Source organism: Lampetra fluviatilis, chromosome 29, assembly GCF_964198595.1.
Source record: "Lampetra fluviatilis chromosome 29, kcLamFluv1.1, whole genome shotgun sequence".
Taxonomy (NCBI): Eukaryota; Metazoa; Chordata; class Hyperoartia; order Petromyzontiformes; family Petromyzontidae; genus Lampetra; species Lampetra fluviatilis.
In genome coordinates this window covers 6,639,252-6,657,341 of record NC_136303.1, presented here as the reverse complement: position 1 = coordinate 6,657,341, position 18,090 = coordinate 6,639,252, and the positions used below count along the sequence as shown (strand labels likewise).

Here is an 18,090-nt window from a genome sequence, read left to right as displayed (position 1 = left end):
TGCTGCTGCTTGGAGCCCGGCGCGGTGATCACAGCTGATCGCCCCACAATGCAGCGCGGCGACACCAGGGGCAGTAGCGAGTCCACTCGACGCGATCCGATTAACGCGATTATGGAATTAGAAGTTGGATCGATTCGCGAATCGATTCCTTTTTTGTAATTTTTTTGGGGGAAGGTGAAATTACATCTTGATTTAAAGCTTTCGTGGCTGCAGGAATTCACACTCTTGGGTCTTTCGGTTAAGTCACGTTAATAAAATAATAATAGATAACGCGATTGAAACGTCGTGATCTATTTACATGACTTTACCGAAAGACCCAAGACTAGAAGGTTACATTAATTTAAAAAAATGCCAAACCAAAAACAAATCGTCAATAACACTTGCATCGAAAGTAAAAAGCACATGAATAAGGGTCATTGCCCGAAAAGTCGCCCGATTATATACATATTTTTTTCCTTTCAAAGCAGTGTTTATTGACTAAAATTGTACAGCAGTGGCTGGATTATTTGTATTAATACAAAAGTTATGTGTGGACCAATGACATACATCATACATTTATCATGATCTTATGATCTATCTAACAGAGAGGGTCCTTGCCAGACATATATCTGGCAGCTAGCATTTGCTTTAGACTCACCTTGCCGATGAGACACTGGATGTGGAAACCGGTGGAGCGTTTTACGTGTCTTAATTTTGGAGCTTTCGTGACTGCATGTGTGTTGACCCGACCATATTTTGTTGACCTAACTCTTCATTCTTCAACACGTGATTCAGATGGAACCATAATATAGCATACAGTAGCGACAAAATATAACGAATGAGTCACGGTAGAGACAATCATTAAACTAGTGTAGGAATTAAATGCAGGTGCAGCACAACAAATAATTATACACCCCTGGAAACAGCATTTATGGGGTGATGAAGAAACTGTTTTAGATGTCACACCTGAAGAGGTGAATAATAAAGGAAAGCTCGTGTATCAGATGGAATAACTACAGACGTAATTAATTCATCAGAACCGACTGTTGGAGCAATATTCGATATATATTTACACAAATTAAATACCACAATTGTGGAATGATAGACAATTTCATATTTCTGTTGGAGGAAAACCACTGGAAAATACCTCAAAGTGTGTATACAGTTATTGAAGGTGTGCTGAATTAATAGTGATGATTTAAATAGGCAGATGAAGGCATCCTGGAGTGCTGTTCAAAAACTTAAATCAATATTGGAAAAACAACACACCTATGTGTGTGTGTTTTAACCAGTGTATATTACTTGCTATGACATGGAACAGAAACATGGACAATTCGAAATAAAATAGAATCAAAGCTGAAACGTGTGCAAAAAAGCATGGGGATGTCATGCTTGGAATTACAATGAAAGACAGCGAAACACAATTTGGAGACATATAGTGACTGTTAAAAAAACGTGGACCAAGAATAGGTCCATGTTACATTGCTCGAAAGTGGCCGCCAAAGGTGGGAACATGCCCAGAGGACGTCCATTTCAGAGATGGAGTGATTAAATCAGCTTGGGTGCAGGAACTTGAGGGATTGTTGCCCCACAATACACACTCCGAGGTGTTTTCCAGTGGTGTCCCTCCAACTGATATATTGACTGGACATCTGTGACAAAGAGCTTCATAGTTCATAGACTTCCTCCAGTAACACATTCCTGCGGAGGGAGCTGGTAGGAACGTTGGGTTGCTCGGTCAATGGCCAGGGGCAACGGCGGCGTGGTGTATTCCGCAAATATGGCCGACTGTGAGGGCGGGCACAAGCCGGCGCGAGTAGGTTAAACGTTGAGTTTTATAAGGGCACCACGGGGTGACCAGCCCCTCCCCACCCAGCCCCACCCCTCCCTCCCACCCCCCACCCAGCCCCACCCTCCCCACCCAGCCCCTCCTCACCCTCCCCACCCAGCCTCTCTCCACCCAGCCCCACCCCTCCCATATTTGGATGTACGACGGACGGACGGACACAATAATCCCCTGTGGGTTGGTGGAACCAGGTGGTTCCTACCAATATAAACAAATCCTGTATACTGATTTTGACAATATCGTGAAGGATGGCGACGGCCTTTCTCCAGCAGTGGTTAGATCATGGCTCACGATGATGATTATGTAGCACAATAATCTACAGGAATCAAATACAGTAGTAAGACTGGCCCATCACACTGCTGTTGTTGTATACCTACTCTTGATAAGGATGATGCTCACATAATATATGAAGAGACATTTAAAGCGTTCCCCACGGTCGATACTTTGCGAGGAAAACTACAATGTTGCTTGCACTGTACATACACTTAAAAATCTGATTATATATACGCTGGTCAGCAGTGCACATTCAGAACATGGCATATGACTCAACAGGGATGCTTTAAATACATGGTGTGCAATTTGGGATAATGATCCTTGGCAAGTAAATATCGTAATAACAATTCCCAGCCCTGTTTCAGTCCACCGCTGTTGGGTTTATTTAGTTGTAACATATTTCACCACGATGGTTTGAGATGGTTTAAGGGAGAATCCAAGACCACTTCAGATATCACTTGCCACTGATGTTAACCAGGGCCCGGAATTGAACTCAGGTTCAGAGTTCATAGCGCAGTGTGCAAACCACATAGCAATCGCTCCACCTTCTTGGTACTACACTAATTTGTTTACAATACTTTCGTGAAATAACAATCCTGCAATACTGTTGTGTTAATGTTTTTGCGTGACACTATCGGTCATAGAATATAATTTCTAATTATCTATGAGCCGCAACACAACGATGAAATACACCATTTATCATAAGACGTAAATTATCACACTGTTGTGTGCTATTAGCATTCACTAACAATTATGTTAAATGCTGCTTATTGATGGCAATTATTGAACGTTCCGTGACGTCAGGAGACACGATTATCGTGTTTCATCACGTGGCTTGCATGTATAGATTTCATCTTGTGACCAAAAAGTGCAAGCAAGTGTATTTTTGGCACATTCGCACAAGTAGGCATGATGTCAGAGTGTTTCCAAAGAGTGATACCTATATCAGATAACAACCTTGAAAGAGAATTACACACGCACAAACAATGCGAGGCCTCACGCACGAAGTATGTTACGTTGGTCTTCACACCCTTGGGTAATTAATTGGCGTCTGATATGACTTTGCAAAGCTGGCTGGTTGGATAAAGCAGCTCAAGGGAAATTACCTTCAGTTGCTACCTAATGAAGTGTCATCTCTGGAACATTTTCACTGATGTTTATACAACTGTTCTAAGCTTCCTATGTGTAAGTAGTAGTTGTTGTTGTTTTGATTTACCCCCAGGATTTGATTGTCATCATGATGTTTACAGATGTATTCAAGAATAATTTGTTTTTACATGAAGGTGAATGTAGTAGCCATTTGAGTCAGGATTAACCCATTAAATATAACTTGCATGAATTAAAAACATATATTCTTAAACACGTGATTCAGTGCATGTGTCGTTGAGCTTAATAATCAATATTAATTGATGACTCCATGCATCGTTACACACCTCTCGTAACAAGTCACAACATTCATTTGGAACAAATAAAAAAACGTCACATTGTTAAAGTTTATTTTGTTACATGGATGATCCCGTTAATCCAATTTTCTGGCTATTTAACAAGGGAGATCCGTGATGCGTGAGCATGGAAACAACAACAAAACAAAGACATCAATATTGCAGAGAACGAGTACACAGGCTCCTTAAGGGATATTGCACAACTAACAAAGGAGGTATTTAACGATCCTAAAGGAAACACAAATCAAAAACAGTGCAAATATAATAATAATAATAATAATAAAAAGTTAAGTGGTGTAAGCTTAGTCTAACAGTGAGAATAGCCAATGCCGAGGTTAACATGATGTGGATATCTGTGTCAATCTTATTTTTGGCCGATTTGGGCAGTGTTAGTACTCTTCACAGTACGAAGGGCCATTGTTCTTAACATTAGCCCTTTAGAGTTTATTATTTAACCATGTTTCTGTTAAAAGGCAGTGTTAATTGTGAATGTGGTGAGGATCTAATAATGTACAATTGCAAATAATATCCATTCATACTTTACGTTTTTACCATGGAAGATGTGTAATGCACTTTTGCAAATTCAAAATGTATTTTTTTCAATTTCAATAAGTCAGCTGAGGGCGCATCAATGTGTTTTGCGGGGTTATTCATAGCGATGTCGGTCTTCGATCACTAAAAATAAATGCGTACGAAATAACAACAGCTCCTCCAGAAAAGGTTATGCGTTACACACGTCAATATGTGTCCACTTCACCTTACAACGATGTTTGTTCATTGGCATGAGATCGAGTGTCTTCATCCCCTGGCGTATGGCAAATATTTAGTAGCTTTTTCTTCCTGCCATATTTCTCACTCGTGGGGTCGGGATTCCTGATCCTCTTTCACCATTCATTCCTGTCCTGGGCCACCTTCACGTCCGCGCCACGTGTTTATATAACGGAAATACCATCCAATCATTAAACACGTCCTCATTGGGATACCTGCAAAAATACAGGTTGTAAAGATGACAAGTACAACACACTGTATCATCTAAACTGGTAATTTAAAAAAATGGTTGGAAAAAAAGTATTTGTACAAATGTTACTTGTGTTTGCTAATCTGTTTTGACTGGACTGTTGGCTGCTCCATGAAATATTTTTACTTGGCCTGGCCAATTTCGTATCACGACACAGTCCTTCAAGGACGCCAGCAGTGCCTAGCAGTGGCCAGCAAATGCAATCGTGGATGCAACACAAGGGGAGATAAAAAGGTTTTCTTATGCAATGTTTACATCGGAAATTTACAGAGGCGGGTATGTTGATTTTTCAGTTACAAGCGTGACTGTGACTCAGGCACAGCGGAACGCTTTTAATCAGGGTATACTAAAATAGACTGCATTACTGCATATATAGAGAATATTAATTTCATAGAGTTGGAAAAATTCAACACAGTACCGTACAGGCACTGTATAATAATTGAGATCTCTTTGACAAAATATCACTGCATGAAGGCCTAGCCTGTGTTGTCGTCAAGGCGGTTGTTTCGCTATAGACAACACAATGGTCAGTGCAGGCCAGTTGTGAAGGGGGGTCAGGGAAAGGTTCAGATATCACTCACTACTCATGTTCACTCGTGGCTGGAAAATAAACCTCAGGCGGCCAAGTTTATCAGTAAGATATATAAGTAGCAAACACACATTCTCCTGAGCACAGGATGATGGCAACGGCTGTGGTAATCCCAAGGTCGTTGGGAGAGATTAATACTATTACAGTATAGCACTGTAATAGTATTAATCGTCTCAAATTCCATTATGCCAAATGCACTGCGTTGTAGCTTTTCAAGTCACATTGCTGATGTCTGTGGAACATTTTTCACGATTGCATTTGTTACGTACACTCAGTTACACACCGGCTATAAGAAACAAAACTGAGACATTGGTAAAGTTTCAAATTTCTCAAGATTGTCATATTATGTGCCATCAAATATCAAAGTGACCGTACAAAACTGGTTATTACAAATGGTGGACATGCAATTACCAAATAAACCACGTCACCGTTGGCCCAACGTTGGCATTTGGTTGGCCCAAGGTTGAGACATAGTTGGCAGAGTTGGCCAAACGTTGGAATATGTTGGCACAACGTTGAATCAACGTGTGTATGTTGTTGGCCCAATGTAAAACCAACGTTGGCATGCCGGTTGTAACCTTTGACCTAACGGCCAAACGTCCCATTTTTACTGGGTATAGGCTGCAAACACCTTCGTTTGTAAATATATATTTGTATATGTCTAGTTGTATTCACGTTTCACCTTACAAACCTACTAACAGTTGTACACCTATTTTTTATATCATCATCACCAACTCCTTATTTTAGACCAGGTGAGAGCCTTTGGACAGCAAACGATGCTTTTGATAGCATTAAACAAAAAAATACTGGGGCATCATCATCAGTCTTGGTCAATCCACTGCTGGATGAAGGCCTCCCCTAATGTAATATAATAATCCACCTCGTTCCTGCACACGAACTAATTTCATTGCTCCATCTCCTCTCTGGATACCCTCTCTGGGATGCGTTCCATTCCTTGGATATCAGTTAAATTACGTGACCATCAGCCACCCTCCAAAAGCCAAATACTGTAATATGAGGCCCGCATTCATGTTACAATTGAGGCTTTTGATTTCAAATTTATTTTAAAAGTAATACTGGAAACTATGCACGTGATAATTAATGTGAGTTAGACTGTCTGTGGTTATCACCGTTAATTTAGAAACGTGATTAACATGTCATGTACTATTACATGGCCATGGCATTAAAGGACGCAAAACAAGAAATCAGGATGCATTATCAGCCTTATTTAGGCTACATCCCACGACGTCATTCTACTAATAAGCTACCCGACTAATTAATGCTCCGAGACACACTCCTGTTAGTCACAATAATTGGTAAATTGTGACCTCTGTACAGTGCCATGTGAAAAGTATAATTAACATATCAACATCATGTTCACGTAAATACGGTGTCGCATTAACCATGCTGTATTCTCCATATGTAGAGGCGCACATTTATCCCCCCCCGACCACCGTACATGTAATTTTCAATCACGAGTTGGGGGTGCGTCTTTATAACCCTGCAGGTGAATGTGTGTGACAATCTTTGCGTAACAAAAATAAGAAGATAAGTTTTTGTTTTACCCTTTCAAGCGTTAAGATGTTCAAACGCCAAATAGAAACCCTTTAGCAAGGAACCATGTCTGCATTAATCACACTCACTTGCGGTGAACATGCAAACACAACATATGCTCTGATAATTATGATACATGGCATTGTATTTGCAACTGTTTGGCCTACACTAGAGACAGCAGCCTTCTTTATATCAGAGCAGAGAACGCCAAAAGATGAACAGTACAAAGACAATCGGTTACAAAGACTGCCATATATGATTATCAGAGCATGTTTTGTGTTTGCATGTTCACGACAAGCGATGTGTGTGGTTAATGCAGACTTGATTCCCTGCAAAATGTATTCTATTTGGTGTTTCAACATCGCAAGCCCTGTCATCTCAGTCAGCCGACCCCATGGCACCTGCTGGGTCTGCCCCGACGCCTCCGCCTGTCAACAGCGAGCTTTCGACACTTCACGTGGTGGCCTCAAAGTGCACCTGGCCTGGCACAGGCGCCGTGGTGACATTTAGTGGCGAATGACGGTTGTATTGGTATTAGTGGTGGGGGGTGGTGGTGGGGGGTACAGCAGCTGGTGGTGCATTGAGGGGTGGTGGTGGTGGTGAATTGGTGGTGGTGGGTACAGCTGGTGGTGCATCGACCGGTATTCTCATTCAGCCAACCCATGGCACCTGCTGGCTCTGTCCCGAGACCTCCTCCTGTGTCAGCAGCGAGCCTTCGACACAAAATTGATATAACTTTATCGGTATAACTTTATCGGTATAACTTTATTGATACTGATCAAGAGGTTGTGGCTGAGGGGGGAGAAGGGTAGGTTGGGGGGGTGGGGGGAGGGTTGGGGGGGTGGGGGGAGGGTTGGTTGGGGGGGGGTGGGGAGGATTAGTTGGGGGGGTGGGGGGAGGGTTGGTTGGGGGGGGTGGGGGGAGGGTTGGTTGGGGGGGGTGGGGGGAGGGTTGGTTGAGGGGGTGGGGGGAGGGTTGGTTGGGGGGGTGGGGGGAGGGTTGGTTGGGGGGGGTGGGGGGAGGGTTGGTTGGGGGGGGTGGGGGGAGGGTTGGTTGAGGGGGTGGGGGGAGGGTTGGTTGAGGGGGTGGGGGGAGGGTTGGTTGGGGTGGGGTTGGGGGGAGGTTTGGTTGGGGGGTTGGGGGGGTGGGGGGAGGGTTGGGGGGGTGGGAGGGTTGGTTGGAGGGGTTAGGGGGGCATACTCGCTAGTGTACGGTAATCACGTCGCGTTCCTCATTGGGGTGGGGTTGGGGGGAGGGGTTAGGGGGGCATACTCGCTAGTGTACGGTAATCACGTCGCGTTCCTCATTAGCATAACATCGCGAGACTTGGTGGCCACGCCCCCCCCAAGGAGTGCGCGCGGTGGTCTCTCGCCCAACATGGCGGAGTACCTGGCGTCCATCTTCGGCACGGAGAAAGACAAGTAAGTAGTGGCGCCTTCACGAGGTTCTCTCGTCTCCCTCGCTCGGGGCTGTCGCGGCGGAGCGGGCGGGCGAGCGGTCGGTCGCTGTCGGTGGTGAGCGGCTGCCCTCGGCGCGGCAAAGGCCTCGAGCGTGGTGGCGCTCCCCACCACCCCACCATGGCTAGCCTAGCGTAGGCCCAGGCGGCATTCAGTGAATTCAGTTGTGAATATTACGATGATTATTGTTGTTGTTACGAATTGTGGCTGTACTGCAGTAAATCCCCGGGTTGTCCAAAGTCTCGGTGGTGTGCGCGTGCGATACGGAGCCGTCTTTGCAATGGGCGATGTTACGCCACACACACGTGTAGCTGGATTTGCTATCTTGTCGGTCGCCGGTTCCATTTCATCTCCCGATGGGGAAGCTATAAACTAAATCTCCGTACACGCCACGTAGCACTATAATTGCGTGCAGAATATTTCGTGGAGACCACGCGTGGTTTGGCAAAGTGCGTGGTTACTCTCGCCTCGAGCAAAGACGTATCAGGCCAGCGTGGAAGTAAAGTCAATTGTGTTGTCGCTTAAACACGTGGCGCCTTTCTGGCACAAACATCTGCCACCCAAAGCGAAAATTAGTTGAGTGCAAATACCACAAGGCCTCTCTTGAGCTCCCTTCAGTGGAGGCTGCGCTTGCAGCAGGCGCGTGAGCAAACAATTGCACCGAATGTAATAACACCGCATTGTGCCGGTTGTCAGATTTCAAAGGCTATGCATGGTTGAGCCTTGAACGAATATGAATAAGGCTACGCACAGTTGCGCAAACAAATATATCATGTAGCTACAGGTCTATGTAATGGGCAGTAGAGGGCAGTGAACTCTATCGTACTGTACCATTTTGTCTGGCGTTCGCAAACCCTCACTTGCCAGCGTGGCGAAGTCTGGTCAAATATATCCCGCATGTCCGACGCAGCGTGGGGAGGCCTTCATGCAGCAGTGAAGTTGACATAAGGGTTGTAAATGTACAAATAAAAAATCGGGGTGGCCTTCATGCAGCAGTGAAGTTGACATAAGAGTTGTAAAAATCGTCCAAACCATGACCGTTATTAATGTATTAAACAAAAATATTACTCCAGTCAAAGTGTTTCCTCAAAATTGTGGGGCGTTGCTAATCTGTTTAGTCTCAGATTATTCGTATAATAGTGAATACACGTTTCTAATTGCGGAAAAGTCTTCGAAATAATAACCAGTATTGATATCACAAAGTGGCATTTTATTTCATTGACCGCAAAAGGTTGATTCAAGTCTGCTCTCGAATACGATTTGACCTTAAAGATTCTGATTGTGAGCCAAGTGCCTACTAACACCGCTCCACCTGAACGAATATTAATTGTAACATAACATGTACATATTCAGCCCTTTTGTTTACGTCGTGCAGATTGTGGAGGTTATATTGGCATACTTCAACTCTCAGTACGGATTGAAGGCAGGGAGCAAATATATAGTACGTTACTGCACAATGGATTTTTTTCTGTACTTTAATCTGCTGTTCACGTAGCCCCCGAGTCCCAATCGTAGTCATGATGGTGAATTATCTAAAAACAATCTGGGCGCAACACTACTCAGCTTTCGAGATTGGGCGAATTCTGTGTGATTTGGTCTTAGACAGCACAACTACGTTGAAATAAAAATACCTTGTAAGACATATCAGTAAATAATGTAGGCTTCCCACAGAGTTGTGTTATTCTAATTGATTGTATTCTGGGTTGAATCAACCACCAACTGGGATTTGAACTCAATACCTCCAAATTGTCACATCCTGTTCTTTGGGTCTTTCGGTAAAGTCACGTAGATAGGTTCAAATAAAACAACAAAAAACTACAACGTTTCGAACGCAACTGAAGACGACCGCTTGTGTTGCGATTTAAACGTAGTTTGTTGTTATTTTCTTGGAACCTATCTACGTGACTTTACCGAAAGACCCAAAGAATATAAATTTCTGCAGTCAAGAAAGCCTTAAGTTAAGATGTGTCACATACAGCTACTCGCAGTGCCTTCCAGCTGGACACTTTAATACAGTTTGAAGACGATTGAGCCAGATGGGTTAATTTTAGGGTTCTCCTGACAATAATCCGTTTAAGTCGCCTGTAATTGTAGCCCAATGCTACAGGTGGCACATGGCGTCAGGATGTGATGCGGGGCATAAACGACCGGGCCGTCTCAGATTGCCGTGTTGGTAACCTGAAGAGGGGTTTCTCGTGTTTCTTTGTCGTGTGCCACTTTGCTTTGTGTCAAGCACAGCGTTGTACGTGCCGCCAAGTGTGTGCGCGCGTGCGATTTCACGGCCAAGCCATTACACTTCGCTTTATGTTGTAGGCCGACCCTCTGCCCATGTCGTGGTCTTTGGTCTCGTGTCATAGTTTGCTTGACATTTCAAGTGCAAATGTTCACCTTATTTACACGCTATCGGTTCACTGTGTTCTGTTTGAACTAGCGGTGTTAATTTGAATTAAACAAATTGGCGATATTGCATTGGCACTGGTGCTTAATCACAATTAAGACAAACTCTTGACACCTATCTCAATAACACTGGCCTTTCCTTCATTTCACAAACGATGCAGTGCACTTAATTATTTCATTTTCTGATGAAGTACGTGTGTACATCATCAGTTTTCCTTCCGATTCCGTTCAGATGACATACGTGTACGTCATTGGAACGGAACCAGAAGAAAAACTGAAATAAAATAACTTTATTGGTACCGAGACTCCCACAAGGCCATGCGGGAAGGTGTGTTGTGGCACAGTTTGGCGCCATCTATCATAGAGTACGTGCAGGTTGCTACAGTTCTCTGCGGTGAGCATGGCGCTATGCCTCTCTAAATAAAATTAACGCTCAACTGCTTGCGCGTTCGTGAGATTCAACGGTGAACAGGACCCACCCTGCAACTTGCAGTTGTCTCGAAATGAGTAAGGGTTAAGACGGGTATTTGCACTCCATGGCCAGCACTGTGTACACTAACGCACGGATTGCTATTCCACTGTGAAGCCCTTGATGGCTTACGACCGCCCATTTCTGAAAACTGCTTTGCCCCTGTGTATTTTAGTCCACTTTTCTCAGCTGTGACGTCTCTTCTCAGGGTCAACTGCTCCTTCTACTTCAAGATCGGTGCCTGTCGGCATGGTGACCGCTGCTCACGCCTGCACAACAAACCGACCTTCAGTCAGGTTGGACTGGCACAAGCGACTCAAGCCATTTGGTCGTGCTTTTTAACTGCGCTTGATTTAGTGTGTAAAGTGTTGCCAGTGTACGTAATCTTAATTTGATTACTTTATTAACATCGATTCCGACACTCTTGTTACGTGCATCAAATTGTAGATGTATTAATTTATTTATTTGTGAAGATCTTGCTTATTACAGAGAAACCCATCTTATCTGTGCTTATAAGAAGGACAACTATAGGTGGATACTGTTATTGGTGTTTATCCATGTAGTTTAGTACTTTTATCCACGCGAATTATTGCCGATTAACTTTTATAATGGGATGCATTGGCTGCCACTTCCTGGTCGTGCTCGTTGGAGCACAGGTTGAATGACCTTTGGGAAATTCCAGGATCAGATTAAAGTAAAATTTGAGAAAAGTTTGGAACAATTTAATACGGCAGATAATGGGAAGAATGGGTCATGGAGTGGATAAGAGAATGTTTCGTTTATATGCTAATGTTACATTGAGGTTAATGAAACAAAAAAACTCCTACACAGATAAGGTAAAATATAAATGAAATGACAATATGATTTATAAATCTGAAACTTGATCTCAAACTGTGACAGATAATTGAATCGTGTGGCCGGTGGATTATTATATGACTAATATATAAAACACCAGGCAACCATTCATGTAACGCCACACTATGTTGAAGATTAGTACCTCCAATTAGCATGGTTGACTACATACGATGCGAAAGAAGTTCTACATGCATGATATGTATACAGGTAGTCCTCTACTTACGATGGAGATGCGTTACGATGACCCCATCGTAAGTAAAAAATATCGTAAGTCGAAGATGGCCTAGCCTACCCAGGAGTCTTAAAGAATGGTGATAATTTAGCAAAACAGAGCAATTTACAGTACCGGACTGTATCGAATCATATACTGTATGTATTATGAATTACAATACTGTATTGCACAGTAAAATGTAAAGTAAAAAAAAACAAGGTAAATTCATAGCCTACCTATATGAACTGCAATTTAATAGAAAGTCTCTTCAGGAAACAATCCTATCTGCACCACACAAGGCGGGAGATGCGTACATCCCGGCAGCGTCCCAACGTACAGTATCGTACAATTTTGTCGTATCGCCATTGTAAGATCGAAATATCGTAAGTCGGACGATCGGAACTCGGACTATCTGTATATACCAAACCCACCCTGTGGTTTATCTGCTTTAAAAAAATGCTGTTGAAAACATTGATACAGAATGGCAGTAGGCTGACTGACCTTCAGTTAAATGTTACTCTATATATTTTTTGACAAAACACCCCTCATCTCTCACGTTTTTCTATGCAATGATGTTAATTGTGCAGTGTATGATGACTACGTGTTGTACTAATTGTCATGAGGTGACCCTGTGCAACAGACCATCTGCCTGCTGAACCTGTACCAGAACCCACAGAATGTGGCCCAGACGGCCAACGGGACAACCTGTAAGTACTGCGTCACCGGGGCCTGTACATTTTCAGCGTCGGGGCCCACATTTCGAGACGCACTTGTTTCAACACATCTACACATGATAACCAGTGCAGGGAATTACCAAAGTGTGCCACCTGCTGTGATGTAAATAATGTTTCAGGGTATTTCAGGTTGGCAAGCATATTGTAAATTCCTCTTGATATGCAAATTATTTTGTCAAGGCGCTCTTCCCCCCTCCATTCCAGCTTAAATAGTCGCTCCAAGCGTGGGGTGTGTCATTCAGACTCTGTCTTCTCGACAGACCTGTTCTCCACCTGAGGACGGCTGCTTGCGTTGTGGCCGAAACGTCGTGAGAATTATTTTATTATGTTTTATTATTATTATTTCCATTCTACGTGACTTTATCGAAAGAACCAAGAAGAAGCATATTGTAGTTTGTGTGCTGGGGCCGAGTGATGGGCACCAGAAGGCAGTTGCAGAAAAATAGATTTTTGTTCTGTAGGTCTATGCCCAAACATCTATGCACACTCCACCTTTACCATCCTTCACTGGTCATGTATGGCCCAATAACCCTGAAAACCCTTGAGGCCTTCATCCAGCAGTTGCTTGACAAAGGACTTCACCCACATCCTTTCATATTTTTATTTCCCACATGTGAGAAATGGATGAATGGTATTGGAGTAATTAAAGAACATGAGTAAATGATATTGGATAGTAAAATAAATGATACAAAAGAAATGTACGCCCTCTTCTGGACACAACTTTTCCAGTTCTCTTTTAAAATTGGCAAATAGAGGTTGGGTCGTGGACATTGAAGTGTTGTGTTTTGAGCCGCCTTAACACTACCACCCTGAGGCAGACATGCTCATTGCATCTTTACGAACGCATGGACTCCATCATCAGAGCAGAATCGCAATTACTCTCGGAAGAAAACACGTGGAAAGAATCTGTATTTTTCAAGTTTTGCAAACGTGATTGTTATTATTATTGTTATGCTTGTTTAACCAGAAAAGCCTCCGTGAGTCTCAACTCTTTTTCAGGTTGATCCTGCCAAACTTTCGCAGTGGCGATAATCGCTATGCGTAAACGAATTTAGTTATTCGGGGGGTAAAATGAAAAAAAAATTGCGCCATGACACCGACATAAAATTTCTAGCTTTCGTGATGACATCACGGCGTGTTTAACGTTCACCGTTAAGCAGACTGCGCGTATATTTTTGCGGTTAGTACTTCCCCCAGTAATAACCGTGATGGCCATTGGATTGCAACCATGAACCTCAACAACGCACTACAGCTGGGCCATATCGCCGCCCCCTTGTGGGGATTGCATCCCTTTGACACGCGTTTGACACGAGCATGTGACATCTGCTGCAGGTATGATCAGCGATGTCGAGATGCAGCAGCATTATGACGACTTCTTCGAGGTCAGTGAGTTTGCATTTAACTGCGCGTGTGTGTGTGCGCGCGCGATCTACACTTCACGTGGCCTTAATGTGCGCATAACCTGACACAAGTGCCATGGTGACGTCAGCGCCACTTAGTGTTGTACAACTTAAGCATCTTTATTTAGACTGGAGGAATCCGATGAGCTATGAAGCCCTTTTTCACAGATGTCCAGTATGAGCAGGTCAGCAAGTTACAACAGCAAGCAATACAAACAAATGATAGGGAGTGGAAAATCTAGTAATGAATCATAAAGAAATAATGCGTTGATTAATTATATAAGTCCGATTTATCAAGATTTGGAAAGGCAGCAAAAACAACAACAAAACCAGACCACACCAAGATAAACACACAGCCCCTCAATATAAAGGTACATTAACATTGAAGTATAGACACACAGCAATGATCACATTGCCAAATGTTTAAGTAAGCATATAGCTATGGAGGCCTTGCGGTAAACCATATCCATAAGTGACAGTTACCATGCGTATTCCAGCATTTACATGAGCCAAAGGTGCATTAGTTGTCGCTGTTGTATGGGTTTGTAGTCATTTGCAACATTTTGTTGAAAATACTGGCATTGTGTACACAGCTGTCCTGTGATTGTAGTTCCTCCCAGAACAAATTGGAAGGTAAATGCCTCAAGCGCATTACTAGAGATTGTTTTAATAGTCGTTATACTATCATATTACATTGTATTTCATTTTATTTTGTGTAGTACGGTATCATTATCAATAATTTTTTTGAAACAAAAGCCCTCCAACACATTTGTTTTATGATTACGTATGCTAATGACCTTACATATACAGTGGATAAAAAAATATGAATCATTGTCTGAAATAAAATTAAAGCCTGCGTAAACAAAGCGATACAGCTCAAGTCATTGTGTGCATGAGGATAATGTAACAATGCTTTGTTAATGCCTTTAATATCTTACTGGGTTTGGCGATTTGTTCCAATTGCACCTGCACAGACCGTAGCCAGGGCATGCATATAGGCCGTCTCTTGTGGATGCACGCTGCCTTGCTGTCCAATTTAATGTATGTACTCGCGAAATGCGTACAATTGGGCATTGCGCGAACGGGTGTGTTGGCGAGTTCAGTAGCCGGCGTATGCGTGCTGCGTTGTGGTCGAGGAGCGGCTCAACGTCATTGTTGCTAATGCCTCCCACCACCGACAGGAGGTGTTTGTGGAGCTGGAGGAGAAGTACGGAGAGATTGAGGAGATGAACGTCTGCGACAACTTGGGAGATCACCTGGTCGGAAACGTCTACATCAAGGTGAGCTCTTCGCCTGCGCAGTGCCACGTAAAGGCGTCGCTCGGCATACCACTGCACGACACGCTGCCACCCACACCGGCTGGCCATTGCCATTGCTCTGAGGAGTGTCTTAGGCTGATGCTTACTTTATTGAATACTGTAATAACACAAAGGTATTGTTGTTGCTTGTGGCCAAATTATGCAGACTACATCCGTTCTTGTCACGTCTGCGAAGCTAACTAGAGTTGATCCTGGGTAATGCTTGGATGGGCTGGGCGACCACCATGCACCAACAGGTTGCCATAGGGCTACGAGGCTTACACTGGGCAGCAGAGAGGGCAGTGCATGTGACTCTGTGCAACAAAGATCAGAGGGCACGTACAGTTGGAGCCAGACAAACACAGACATATGATCAAACAAAGGGACGAAAACAAATACACCACAAACGTGACACACCAAGGTTGATATAGGGCACGGCACAGACTCGCTAATGATTTGCGTAATGTTTTCAAAATCACTCGGAATGTGCCCGATCTCGGAAGGGAAGCATCATTGTTAGTACTCGGATGGGTCATCGCTGTGCACGGCAAATTGTTATGGGTTGTAGAGCTTTGTGATGGGAAGCAAAGGCCAGTGCAACTAAAATAATTGTTCTACTTTACTTCTTGGCTGCCACGTCTATCCTTCCTGTCTTGGCTAACTTCCACCGACCAGTGGGGTTAAAGTATGGTCACAGATAACCACCATGTCTGCATGGTGTGGGGAGGCCCTCATTCAGCAGTACATTGTCTTTAGGAATGCCATAAACACGTTAGAATTAATACGTTATTACAATACATTTGAAATAATATCTCGCAGAATTATGGTTACTTGACAAAAGTGGTTATGGGCAAAGTTACCAATTTGTGTGTGGCCGTCTGTGCTTGTGTGTGGCCATTCGTAGTTCCACTCTGAGGAGGATGCAGAAAAGGCCGTCAATGACCTCAACAACCGTTGGTTCAACGGGCAGCCCATCCAGGCTGAGCTCTCTCCCGTCACCGACTTCCGGGAGGCCTGTTGCCGCCAGTACGAGATGGGGTGAGTCGCACCTGCAGACTCTCCCATATTGGAACTCGCTGCGAAAGCCTTTTAGTCGTCGTACTTATGTTGCCCGTCTTTTACCTGTTTTTAGTTTTTGCGTTACTTATTTTGACTTATTCTCAAATGTAACCATGTGTGACTGAGCCACAATCGTTGCTGTGAGCTCTGAAATGTCCTTGACCGTGTTATCTAATGGACTTTTGTTCCCCCGCCTGCTTGTTTTTGGTATCTGTAGGGAGTGCACACGTGGAGGCTTTTGCAACTTCATGCACCTCAAGCCCATCTCTCGCGAGCTGCGTCGGGAACTGTATGGACGTGGCAAGCGCAAGCGGTAATTACCAACGCGATCTACAAGCACATGTTTTGTTCCAATGAGCGTTTGTGTACTTGAAAGAACAGAGTGATTTCCCGATGCTAAATTCTACAAATACTTGTGCAGTCGTTCAGATGAGGGCCTGCCAACACCGTGCAGGTTGTGACGCTTATTTGACTGTTTTTCACGCTGGTCACTGTTCGGGTTTGTGAAGATGCTGGGTCATGGATGTGGGAGCATACACTTCATCACTTCTCTCTGCTGCCCATTACCTAGCTTGGCAGCTTATAACAACCTCGTGTGCATTGTTTAATGCATGGTCACCCATCCAAGGACTGTAGGCTCAAGCTCCCAAAATCTGACTCATTCTGGGTAATTTTGGCCTTGGTTCCAATTGCAACAATTTGGGGACTTGCAAAGTTTAACTATGAAGACGCTATCGTAGCTGAAACATAAGTGGCAGAGTTGGGCAAGATGACTAGAGAATAAATGTTAATTTCTGCATTGTGTGGTCTGTATATCCTAAAAATAGCTGTGAACTGAGAATGCATTTGAAACTGGAAACTATATTTTGTTCCAATAGAGCAGGCGCTAACAGCTGGTGCAGTTAAATCCAGTTAATGACCAATGCTTTGAGATAAATCTGAATGCAGCCATTAAGTATGTACCTTCGCAACTCAAACCACCAAAATGTGCGTAACCTACCACATACCTGGTTGGGTAACTTTGATGAAAAAACTAGCAAAAAGAATGTGTTTGTAGTGGACGGGCGGCAGATAAGCATTGGTGTGCGTGCGTGCGCGTGTGTACAGACGCCGTTCCCGGTCACGCTCGCGGGAACGTCGTCGCTCTCGCTCCAAGGAACGGCGCCCGGACCGCAGCCGTGAGAGACGTCGTTCCAAGGAGCGCGCCGGCCGCTTCTGAAGCAGTGGCTTCCTTGCCTCTCCCCTCCCCTTCTTTAGCTCCCTCCCTCTCTCGCTTGCTGGCTCCCTTCCTCACCCCATCCCTCACTCCTTTTATCCCTCGCTCTCTTTCTTGCCTCCTTCCTCACTCCCACAATCGCTCCCTCCCAGAGGTCCCAAACGGGTTTTGATTCCTTACCTGTACCCGGTCGCACCAGGGTCGCAATCGGGTACCCGTACCCTACCCGATACCCGGCTACCCGTACCTGGCCGGGTATCGGGTAGGGTACGGGGATGGGTACCCGATTGCGA

The 18,090-nt window shown here is 44.2% G+C and overlaps 1 protein-coding gene across 2 annotated transcripts; it reads left to right on the top strand.

The window, feature by feature from the left end:
- The first annotated feature begins 8,019 nt into the window (after positions 1-8,019).
- On the top strand, positions 8,020-17,868 carry LOC144942978 (splicing factor U2AF 26 kDa subunit-like). 2 transcript variants are annotated; one of them, XM_078870061.1, is made up of 9 exons: positions 8,020-8,122; positions 11,233-11,320; positions 12,731-12,797; positions 14,157-14,206; positions 15,406-15,504; positions 16,427-16,560; positions 16,799-16,894; positions 17,003-17,035; positions 17,689-17,868. In XM_078870061.1, exons 1-9 carry the CDS (start codon positions 8,079-8,081, stop codon positions 17,798-17,800), a joined length of 723 nt encoding a protein of 240 aa, XP_078726187.1. In that variant the 5' UTR covers positions 8,020-8,078; the 3' UTR covers positions 17,801-17,868. The 2 variants fall into 2 exon arrangements, with proteins under 2 accessions (XP_078726187.1, XP_078726188.1); XM_078870062.1 differs by lacking the exon at positions 17,003-17,035.
- Positions 17,869-18,090: the final 222 nt, after the last annotated feature.